Here is a 12,531-nt window from a genome sequence, read left to right as displayed (position 1 = left end):
CAGAGAAATGTGCAAATGTGTTTCTCATAAATCGTAATTATCTTATTATCCTGTCACACGTTATCTACAACATACTGATATAGTCAACTGATTAACCATGTATCTCTGAATAAGATTTGACAATGGCTCTACCTATTGACCTAGCTCAGTTACTACCATCTCGTGCTTGTGTCTGTCATTGCCATCTATAAAAATATATATATATATATATTTATTTATTTTTGGCCAGTATTTACGATGTACTATAATTATTATGAAATGATATGCAATCGTTTTGTTGTTTGAGGCTAAATTATTATGACTTTTAGCAAACACTTTTATTTGGATAATGAGGCTTTTATTTTGAAACGAGGTGAGGTGCACGTCACACAGGAAGTAATCCTCCACTCCAGGTCAATGTTTATTTCATCGGAGAGGTGAAGTTCAAAACTAATTTACAACTTCAGCGTCTTGGACTACAGTTTTTATTTTCACATTGCATGTTGCTTTGAGTTACTAACATAAGCACAATTGATATACGTACCTGATTGCGTCGTGAACCATGAGTGCAATACTCCCTCGTATCGAGCAGCTATCGTCCAGAGTTGTGCGAATTCTGGGATGCAACCCTGGTCCAATGACACTACAAGGAACCAATACGTATTTAGTTGGAACGGGGAAAAGGTATTTTCGTTTTGTGGAAATGCATTCCACACCTGTACTAACCTCGCATTTCCCCTCTTGGACAGCATTGCCACATGCGTGCCTATCCATTTGCAGTTGAAGGTCTAATGTAGTACAATTTTATTGAAAAAGTGTTATGGATATGGAAACTACACAAAAGTATCAAACTGCATGAATTAAATACAGACCATTCTTGTTTTAAGGCGAGTGTTGATAGACACAGGAGAGCCTGCCGTCCCTGAGTACATCAGCAGTCTCCAACAAGCCTTGAGCCAGTTCAACACTGCCATCCAGGAGATCATTGTCACCCATTGGCATCACGACCATACAGGTGGAGTGATCGACATCTGCAGGGACATTACTGGAAGTGAGTGACAAATGGAGGTGACACCTGATGATAGTAACTGTCTCATTTTGTCAGCCACAGATTGACAGCTTCAGAGGCCTGTTAGGTCTGGTCCAGGGCGTTATGTGCTTTTTGTTGACACTGACTCAAGTGTGCCTATGTGCTTTTATCTCTCCACGCAGGTTCTGAGTTACAAGTAAGCAAACTCCCTCGCTCTCCCCCAACTGACGAACGAATAGGACCAAGTAAGACATACACTTACCTGAAACATGGCGACGTCATAGAAACTGAGGGGGCCACACTGAAGTAAGTGTAACGTTACTGTGTAAATAGTGTAGGGCCAGTGTTTGACTTGGGCAGCAGCTCACCGGAGCTGAGTACCGGCACCTCCATTCTACTGCTTGAGCTCCTGCACCTCTTATAGAATGTTGGCTCAGAAGTCCCAGCACCTATTTCAGTCCAAGTCAAGCACTGTGAAGAGCATAAGCTTTATTATGGCTCTATGTATAACTGTGGGTGTGTGCATTTGTGTGTGCGTGCAGAGTCCTGTTCACCCCAGGACACACAGATGACCACATGGCCCTTGTTTTGGAGGAAGAGAAGGCCATCTTCTCAGGAGACTGTATTTTGGGGGAGGGAACGGCCGTGTTTGAAGATCTCTATGACTATATGAAATCTCTGCAAATTCTGCTGGACTCACAGGCTGACCTAATATACCCAGGTTTGTTATTGAGCTCTAAAACACTTCTTAAAAAATCATGGGAATGCGTCCCAAATGGCACCTTATTCCCTATTTAGTGCAGTAATTTTGTCCATATGCCCTGGTAGTGCACTAAATAGTGAATAGGGTGCCAATTGGGACTTAGAGTGTGTCATTAAGTGCAAAGTGGACAAAAATATATAGATGTCTGAAGACACATGACATCATAATTTGAGAGGCTCTTCTTCAGATTACTAGTTTACATTTACAGTTATGTCAGCTATGCATAGGACTTGATACAAAATCATCTACATTACTTTCTTCCCAAACTAATTTCTTTAGGTCATGGACCTGTGGTCCAAGACGCTGGTTCTAAGATCCAGCATTACATCAGCCATAGAAACCTCAGAGAGCAACAGATCCTCAGTGTCCTACAGGCAGCCGGAGGGAACACATTTTCATCTATGGAACTGGTCAAAGTCGTCTACAAGGTTTGTACATTATAACTTAAAGTTAGGGGCCCGGTTGCATCTTAAGTGTTTCCCTTAATCCCTTAAGGAATAATTTCCCCTTACCTAAGGGTATTGTTCAAGGGTGTTACATATAGCCCCTCAAATATTTCCTTTAAGTAAGGGCATTCTTAAGGGGTTTTACAGAGTCTGAAGGCATGTATGGCAGAAAGAGTATCTGGTTACCATGGAGATGGCATGGCATTCACTTGTTTTGTGAAATAGCAAAATAGAACTTCTACAATCAAGACAGGATAACCAAATTGCTTCAGAAGATAGTAAACCACATTTCATGAAGTTACCTTTTTCTAAACTTGTTTATATTACTTTCTAGTACGTCAAGCAAGCTTACAGAGTAGCTAGAGCTACAATGGTTGCTCCACTAAAAGTTTTGTGGTTTAGTACGGTACCCTGCGTCACTATTTTATTGCTCCAGACCAGCGCAAGGTGGAGTTAGAGCACTGATTATGCTTTTGGGTCCCAAGGCGCTATTCAACTGACAATGAATGGGCTACATAAACCTAAATAGAAACTGATAATTATGCACGACTTCAGTATTACTTACTAAAACTGTTGTTACACTAAGGTTTTTATTCTAAGAGAAGCTTAGACTACAATTAGGGTGTGGAAATGTTAGGATTATTTTGCTCGTAGTACTGTAGCCTAGTCAAGTTGTACAGCGCCTGAGTGGCGCAGCGGTCTAAGACACTGCATCGCAGTGCAAACTGATGCTGGTTCAATACCTGTGCCGGCCGCGACCGGGAGACCCATGAGGTGATGGTAGGCTTTTGATTTCTCTCCCTCTAAAAACATAAATAAATAATTCTAAATAACAAACTGGCTTTATTTACAAATTAGTAACAATGTCTCAACCTATGTTCAAGAATGGCCTTTTTTTTGCTCACTTTACGTTATTTGAAAACGAAATCATCTCCAAAATATAGTTATTTTTAAAACAAAGCTATTATTATTATTATTATTAAATCATGTAGAATTATATAAAAGCCCCTTAGATATTCTCACAGATATATTATTAACCCTGTTTTTCACAAGTGTAGCGGGCTGTGAATTCTGCAAACGTTTCTAGCAGGACAATATATACTATCCACTGAGATAGACGTAGGCGCACGAGGTTCAAGGCATGAGAGCAGGAGGCCCGGGACGGGCCGCAGAGCAGCGCACAGGAAACGGACCTAGCCCATGGGGGAGGGGGGTTGGACCCCCAACCTGCCCCACAGGGTAGCACACAGCAACACTTTCAGGGGCATTGCATTAATTATGGAGCTGACTAGGGAAATGTTCCCGCTGTTCTTAGTGCCTGTCTGCACGTTCAAACTAAAACAATGTAACTAATAATGGTGCGATAAATGGACCTTTAGATATGAATTGGGTGGGCAGATATTATTAAATATGAAAGCATTAGATCTCTCACTAAAGGCGTCAGTCAAAAGTTATACTTAAATCCGAACTGGATTTAACGAAAAATGACATGAAAAGCGCACATTTGTAAATCCCAAACTCTAAAAGCAATTGGAAAGGTAGATACTAATTATTTGGGACATTGTGGCTTTTGGTTTCTCCAGAAAGAAATAATTATAAAAAACAAACTGGCTTTATTTACAAATTAGTGAGAATGTCTCACCCCATGTTCAAGAATGGCCTTTTTCTCACTCACTCTAGGTTAAATGAAAACAAAATCCTTTCCAAAAATACCTTAACTTTTTAAACAAAGCGCTGATTATTTTTATTAATTTATTTAGAATTGTATAAAAGCCCCTCAGTTATTCTCACAGATCTTAACAAAAAATGCCCCTTAGATATTCATTTAGAATCCTCCAATCTTCTAAATGTAATTATTGGTGTAGAGTCACGTCATTGAAAAATATATTTTTCGATATACTGTAGACCTACCGTAGGCAAAATAAGTCTCACTAGTGTTGAGTAATGTGCTGTTAAAAGTGGTGTAGCTCTTATTTATCTAAAGAGCATATTGAAGTTAGAAGCAATAGGATTTGAAGCAATAACTATTTCAGCATTGCTTTTGCGCTGCTCTGAGACAAGCATGGGGACTGGTCTTGTTAAATCAATGCAATTTTTTATTTTCACTGAATCTCTGTTTGATTATTGGGTTACACTACAATTATGGTGTGGAAATGTTATGCCCCTTAGATATTAATTTAGAATCCTCCAATCCTCTTATGCTGTAGCGTACTCCCGACCGTCACGTTGTACAGTGCCATATTTTCCGTTCCATCCTAACGGAAACCCTGAGGGGGTTTAATATTAATCAAATGAATTAATAGAAATTTCTTACAATCAATCCCATATACTATGTTCTTACAAAAAAGGTTTTAAATTCTCTAGTAACGCTAATATATATGGAAGACTATCAAATGCTTCTCAAAGATGCCCTCTGGTAGTCAAACTAGCACTAACTTGCATTAATGTTAAAAATGGCTGACCATTAAATAACGTGCCATAGAATTCTGCTACAGCTCGGAAGGTGTGCTGCTGTATGACACAATTTTTATAGGAGGAACCACTGTAACTAGCCAGCTATCTTTTTAAGCCATGGATTGTGCACCTTCCATTGTTTAGCTAAGTAGATAGCTTTTTTATGTTAAAACTTTTGTAACCAGAGCAGATGAAAGCAACATTCACATCCACAAGTGCTGTTTACATTGATATCCATACTGAATGAAGCAGTTAAGGGACTTTGTGGGCACCATAACTTTTTCACTTAATTTTAAGGGGGAAATTCATCTTAAAATGTTTTGTGCAACAGACTTAACTTTAAGGGGAAACTTTCCCCTTAACTTTAACTTAAGGTGTTTTATTCAACCAGATCTTTAACCTCCTTTAGTTACATTTGGTAACATTCCTTGGTAACATAAGGTTGATATACGGTATGTGTAGATGCTGACCAAATAATGTTACATCATTCAAAGCCTACGAACACTGCTTTGCCTATAGAATTATATGTGTTGCACGTTTGGTCACAATATTGTTTTGAATGTTTGTTTTAGGACTGATGAAGATTTGATCAAAAGTGCATTACTGTGACTTGATGACATTTCTAAAGAAGGCAAATAATTAGTAGGAAAACCTAGATGCAGTATAACGTTAGCTACAGTAGCTAGCTAAGATTGAGGGGAGATCTCCAGATTTTATCTAGCTAATGTTAGCATTGCTAGCTATTTTTGAGTGCTATTTTTGCTAGTCACTTTACCGTGCCTTCGTCTACATATCTACCTCAAGTACCTCATACCTCTGCACATTGTTCTGGTACTGTTACTCCCTATATATTAGAGGTTGACAGATTATGATCTTTCAACTCCGATACCGATTATTGGAGGACCAAAGAAAGCCGATACCGATTAATCGGCCAATTTAATTTAAAAAGAAAATGTATTTATTTGTTATAATGACAATTACAACAATACTGAATGAACACTTTTATTTTAACTTAATATAATACATCAATCAAATCAATTTAGCCTCAAATAAATAATGAAACATGTTCAATTTGGTTTAAATAATGCAAAAACAAAGTGTTGGAGAAGAAAGTAAAAGTGCAATATGTGTCACGCTCTGACCATAGTTCTTTTGTGTTTTCTTTGTTTTAGTGTTGGTCAGGACGTGAGCTGGGTGGGCAAATTATGTTGTGTGTCTAGTTTGTCCATGTCTATGTATGGCCTGATATGGTTCTCAATCAGAGGCAGGTGTTAGTCATTGTCTCTGATTGGGAACCATATTTAGGTAGCTTGTTTTGTGTTGGGGTTTGTGGGTGGTTGTCTTCTGTCTTTGTGTTCTCTGCACCAGATGGGACTGTTTCGGTTTTGCCACGTTTGTTATTTTGTATTTGTATAGTGTTCACGTTTATCGTCTTTTATTAAACATGTTGAACACGAACTACGCTGCGTCTTGGTCCGATCCCTGCTACACCTCCTCTTCAGACAAAGAGGAGGAAGGCTGCCGTTACAGAACCACCCACCAAAAAAGGACCAAGCAGCGTGGTAAGGGACAGCAGCAGCAGCGGCCTAGTACACAGGACTCCTGGACATGAGAGGAAATTCTGGACGGTAAGGGACCCTGGGCTAAAGCTGGAGAATATCGCCGCCCTCGTGAAGAGCTGCCCAACCTGAACAAGCTGGAGGCAGCTAAAGCCAAGAGGCGGTGGTATGAGGAGGCAGCACGGAAGCGTGGCTAGAAGCCAGAGAGGCAGCCCCAAAAATTTCTTGCGGGGGGGCTAAATGGGAGTGTGGCGAAGTCAGGTAGGAGACCTGCGCCAACTCCCCGTACTTACCGTGGAGAGCGAGAGTACGGGCAGACACCGTGTTATGCGGAAGAGCGCACGATGTCTCCTGTACGTGTGCATTGCCCGGTGCGGTACATCCCAGCTCCTCGTATCGGCCGGGCTAGAGTGGGCATCGAGCCATGTGCCATGAAGCCGGCTCAACGCATCTGGTCTCCAGTGCGTCTCCTCGGGCCGGTGTACATGGCACCAGCATTACGCATGGTGTCCCCCGTTCGCCGCACAGCCCAGTGCGGGTTATTCCACCTCACCTCACTGGTCGGGCTAAGGGGAGTATTCAACCAGGTAAGGTTGGGCAGGCTCGGTGCTCAAGAGCTCCAGTACGCCTTCACGGTCCGGTATATCCGGTGCCACCTCCTCGCCCCAGCCCAGTACCACCAGTGCCAACACCACGCACCAGGCTTCCTGTGCGTCTTCAGAGCCCTGGTCCTCCTCCACGCACTCGCCCTGAGGTGCGTGTCTCCAGCCCGGTACCACCAGTTCCGGCACCACGCACCAAGCTTCCTGTGCGTCTCCAGAGCCCTGTACACCCTGTTGCTGCTCCCCGCACAATATGTGCCATGTAAGAAAGCTAACGTTTAAGTTCCTTGCTCAGAACATGAGAACATATTAAAGCTGGTGGTTCCTTTTAACATGAGTCTTCAATATTCACAGTTAAGAAGTTTTAGTTTGTTATTATAGGAATTATAAGACTATTTCTCTCTATACCATTTGTATTTCATATACCTTTGACTATTGGATGTTCTTATAGGCACTTTAGTATTGCCAGGGTAACAGTATAGCTTCCGTCCCTCTACTCGCCCCTACCTGGGCTCGAACCAGGAACACATCGACAACAGCCACCCTCGAAGCATCGTTACCCATCGCTCCACAAAAGCCGCGGTCCTTGCAGAGCAAGGGGAACAACTACTCCAAGTCTCAGAGCGAGTGACGTTTGAAATGCACCCCGCTAACTAGCTAGCCATTTCACATCGGTTACACCAGCCTAATCTCGGGAGTTGATAGGCTTGAAGTCATAAACAGCGCAATGCTTGAAGCATTGCGAAGAGCTGCTGGCAAACGCACGAAAGTGCTGTTTGAATGAATGCTTACGAGCCTGCTGCTGCTGTCAGACTGCTCTATCAAATATCAAATCATAGACTTATTTATAACATAATAACACACAGAAATACGAGCCTTAGGTCATTAATATGGTCAAATCCGGAAACTATAATTTTGAAAATACAACGTTTATTATTTTAGTGAAATACGGAACCGTTACATATTTTATCTAACAGATGGCATCCCTAAGTCTAAATATTGCTGTTACATTGTACAACCTTCAATGTTATGTCAAAATTATGTACAATTCTAGCAAATTAATTAGGGCCTATACCCTGACTGCTTGCACGGAATGCAAGAGAAGTGACAATTTCCCTAGTTATAAGAAATTCATGTAAGCAGGCAATATTAACTAAATATGCAGGTTTAAAAATATATACTTGTGTATTGATTTTAAGAAAGGCATTAATGTTTATGGTTAGGTACATTGGTGCAACGACAGTGCTTTTTTCGCGAATGCGCTTGTTAAATCATCACCCGTTTGTCGAAGTAGGCTGTGATTCAATGATAAATGAACAGGCACAGCATCGATTTTATGCATCGCAGGACACGCTAGATAAACTAGTAATATCATCAACCATATGTAGTTAACTAGTGATTATGTTAAGATTGATTGTTTTTTATAAGATAAGTTTAATGCTAGCTAGCAACTTACCTTGGCTTCTTGCTGCCCTCGCGTAACAGGTAGTCAGCCTGCCACGCAGGCTCCTCGTGGAGTGCAATGTAAGGCAGGTGGTTAGAGTTGGACTAGTAACCGGAAGGTTGCAAAAACGAATCCCCGAGCTGACAAGGTAAAAATCTGTCGTTCTGCCCCTGAACAAGGCAGTTAACCCACCGTTCCTAGGCCGTCATTGAAAATAAGAATGTGTTCTTAACTAACTTGCCTAGTTCAATAAAGGTGTAAAAAAAAAAAAAAAAAATCGGCAGATTGGTGTCCAAAAATACAGATTACCGATTGTTATGAAAACTTGAAATCTGCCCTAATTAATCGGCCATTCCTTACTGTATAAAGTTCCATTGTTTCATGTTTTGTGTGGACACCAGGAAGATTAGCTGCAAATTTTTGCAACAGCAAATGAGGATCCTAATAAAATACCGTTCTTGTGTATTTTATTCCTTGTGTTAGTTACTAGTTTATTTTTGTATATCATTTTTAAAACTCTTCATCGTTGGGAAAGGTTCGTAAGCAATCATTTCACTATAAAGTCTACACCAGTTGTATTCGGCACATGTGATGGAAATGAAATTTGATTGGACGAACTTTGCTAGCTAATGACAACATTGCCATCTGTCTAAAGTAAATTTGACAACATGATGATAATGGCAAAGTTGTTTCCTACTAAATACTCTGTGTACTAGCAATGTCATCATAATTCCCAAGCCCATATAGTGTAATTTAGGCAAAGTAATTGGTCCCTGTTCTACTTTTGACCATCAATATGGCTGCAGTGGCTGTGGGATGTTGACAACAATAACAGAGGTGCAACCCATGAATTAGAGGTCTTCACGGGTCCAACAGACCCACGATTTTGGGATCTGACCAGGTCTGGGTCCTAAATTCAGACTTTTGTCTCGGATTTGGGTCGGGTCTGATATAATTGCCACAGGTCTCGTGTATGTGCAATTAAAATTGAGTTACCGACTGGACCTGATTGGACCCGTCCTCTGTTCATTTAATGTGTGTGAGGTGATGAGAACTACGCGAGCTGAATTATCTGTGTCAGCCAATTGGCACTCAATAAAACATATAGCTTATGTCCAGCTGAAACTGGTTCCGGCTGCTCACTTCACATGTGCCTGCTTTTAAATATTAATATCATACAGTGGACACCTAAGCCTAATAGGCCCATGCATGCAATGTCCTAATGCATTTGGTGCTCAAATCTCTGACAGCTGAACCATGAGGTGGACAATTATTGTTTTAGGAAAGTAAAAACCATTAAAACAATAGGCTACAAAGTTTTGAATAAGCTACACATCGAAAGACGATACATTTTCTTTGTAATTTGTTATAGGTAGTTTTTAAAGACCCGTAACTGTGGATCATTTGGGCAATTGTTTAATGATGGTGCTGCCAGCGCCCGGTCGGTTTATTTTTCGCTCTTTTTACTCTCGGATCTGCATTGGTATGTTTTTTCAAGGGGCCTTTTCGGAACGGGTCTGACTGTCTTATGGTCTCAGATTTAAAAAATATATAATTTATGCATATCGGGTCGGGTGGGAAAACCTCGGAACGGGTACAACTTTTTGCACCCTTGAAAACCTCTACCATGAATAATCTACTTTGTAACCAACTTTGTAAAATGTACTTTTCTGCAAAAGGAGACACCTGAACATCTGCATAGAGCAGCAGAGGTGAACCTTGTGCATCACCTAAAGAAACTGGAGAAGGAGGGGAAGATAACTGTTGGTATGTCTTAATTCCACTTACATTACATTGTTACACCATTCGGTTAATGTATTACCATTTTCCAGTAGTTAACATTTTTTCATTTACTATTTTTCTTTCAGCTAGTGATGATTCTTCTCACACCAACAAATGGAAAAGTAATTTGTGATCAATGATTTAATCCGATTTATCTGTTGAAAAATTACATCCCTAACAAAGGACACATGTAATCTTGGATTCAAATGATTCACATTTCCTTGTCCCACACAACTGAGCTTGTTTGACGTGAAGTAAAGAGTATTTGCAAGAATCTTACTTTGTAATTCTTTATAGCACTGCAATTATTTAATGTCTGTACTTTATGTCTGAAGACAGCTAAAGGGGTGTTAAAATGTGGCACATCAATATAGGGAGCTGCAAATGCACTGATGGGTACACCTCATTTATACCCCTCATTCATTGACAGACAGCCTCAAGGTTCGAGGGTTAGGCCAGTAACCGAAAGGTTGCTGGTTTGAAATCCCAGAGCCAACAAGGTAAGAAATCTTACTGTGCATTTGAGCAAGGCACTTAACCCCAATTGCTCCATTGGTGACCCTGGCCGTGACCCCAATTCCTGCAGCAGCTCAGGGGGAGTTGAGATATGCAAGAAACACATTTCCATTACAAACCTATACAAGTGTGTAACAGAACAAATATAAGCAGCCCCACAATTATTATTATTATTGCTAATATGCTGATCTTGGACATTTGGGCATTATGAGTTGAACTGCTTTCAGAATGTTACTGTGGATCGCTTAACTCTGATAAACTAAGATGAAGCACATTTAAACCCTGTGAAGTGATCTTATTGTTCCTTTCTTATTGAGAAACCAAGATTTAACAGATTTTTCTATGGAGAAACCCAGATCAAACTGTATGAATCTATAATGTAAAATGTACAGATGCCTTCTAATAAATACATTGTTTTTCAATATAGAACAAACCGGTACTCAAAGTTATCATTGTATCATTCATGTCATTCACTGCCTTTGCAATAATATACACAAAGAAGTATTTTGGGACAATGATCAATGCTAATACCAAAGCCACTGATTTATACCTGGCCAAGGCTTTCGACTCTGTCAATCACCACATTCTTACTGGCAGACTCAACAGCCTTGGTTTCTCAAATGATTGCCTCGCCTGGTTTACCAACTACTTCTCTGATAGAGTTCAGTGTGTCAAATTGGAGGGCCTGTTGTCCGGACCTCTGGCAGGCTCTATGGGGGTGCCACAGGGTTCAATTCTCAGGCCGGCTCTCTTCTCTGTATACATCAATGATGTCGCTCTTGCTGCTGGTGATTCTCTGATCCACCTCTACGCAGACGACACCATTCTGTATACTTCTGGCCCCTCTTTGGACACTGTTAACTAACCTCCAGACGAGCTTCAATGCCATACAAAAAAAAAAGTAAATGCATGCTATTCAATCGATCACTGCCCGCACCTGCTCGCCCGTCCAGCATCACTACTCTGGACGGCTTTGACTTAGAATACATGGACAACTACAAATACCTGGGTGTCTGGTTAGACTGTAAACTCTCCTTCCAGACTCACATTAAGCATCTCCAATCCAAAATTAAATCTAGAATCGGCTTCCTATATCGCAACAAAGCATCCTTCACTCATGCTGCCAAACACACCCTCGTAAAACTGACCATCCTACCGATCCTCGACTTCGGCGATGTCATCTATAAAATAGCCTCCAACACTACTCAACAAATTGGATACAGTCTATCACAGTGCCATCCGTTTTGTCACCAAAGCCCCATACACTACCCACCACTGCGACCTGTACGCTCTCGTTGGTTGGCCCTCGCTTCATACTCGTCGCCAAACCCACTGGCTACAGGTCATCTACAAGTCTCTGCTAGGTAAAGCCCCGCCTTAGCTCACTGGTCACCATAGCAGCACCCACTCTTAGCACGCGCTCCAGCAGGTATATCCCACTGGTCACCCCCAAAGCCAATTCGTCCTTCGGTCGCCTTTCCTTCCAGTTCTCTGCTGCCAATGACTGGAACGAACTGCAAAAATCACTGAAGCTGGAGACTCATATCTCCCTCACTAGCTTTAAGCACCAACTGTCAGAGCAGCTCACAGATCACTGCACCTGTACATATCCCATCTGTAAACAGCCCATCTATCTACCCCATCCCCATATTGTATTTATTTATTTATCTTGCTCCTTTGCACCCCAGTATCTCTACTTGCACATTCATCTTCTGCACATCTACCATTCCAGTGTTTAATTGCTATATTTTAATTACTTTGCCACCATGGCCTATTTATTGCCTTAACTCCCTTATCTTACCTCATTTTCACTCACTGTATATATACTTTTTTGTTTTCTTTTTTTCTACTGTATTATTGACTGTATGTTTTGTTTATTCCATGCGTAACTCTGTGTTGTTGTATGTGTCAAATTGCTATGCTTTATCTTGGCCAGGTCGCTGTTGCAAATGAGAA

General features: G+C 41.1%; 1 protein-coding gene across 2 annotated transcripts; it reads left to right on the top strand.

Moving 5' to 3' along the window:
* The first annotated feature begins 363 nt into the window (after positions 1-363).
* lactb2 (lactamase, beta 2) lies at positions 364-11,008 on the top strand. Of its 2 annotated transcripts, none has more exons than XM_055866999.1 (7): positions 364-416; positions 867-1,030; positions 1,192-1,315; positions 1,552-1,730; positions 2,052-2,200; positions 9,957-10,044; positions 10,146-11,008. In XM_055866999.1, the coding sequence occupies exons 1-7, from the start codon at positions 397-399 to the stop codon at positions 10,190-10,192; spliced, it is 771 nt and encodes a 256-aa protein (XP_055722974.1). In that variant the 5' UTR covers positions 364-396; the 3' UTR covers positions 10,193-11,008. The 2 variants fall into 2 exon arrangements, with proteins under 2 accessions (XP_055722974.1, XP_055722973.1); XM_055866998.1 differs by having other exon boundaries at positions 364-663.
* Positions 11,009-12,531: the final 1,523 nt, after the last annotated feature.

The sequence above is a fragment of the Salvelinus fontinalis genome, chromosome 17 (genome assembly GCF_029448725.1).
Source record: "Salvelinus fontinalis isolate EN_2023a chromosome 17, ASM2944872v1, whole genome shotgun sequence".
NCBI classification, from domain to species: Eukaryota; Metazoa; Chordata; class Actinopteri; order Salmoniformes; family Salmonidae; genus Salvelinus; species Salvelinus fontinalis.
The sequence above is the reverse complement of the archived record's forward strand: the minus strand, read 5'-3'. Positions and strand labels throughout refer to the sequence as shown.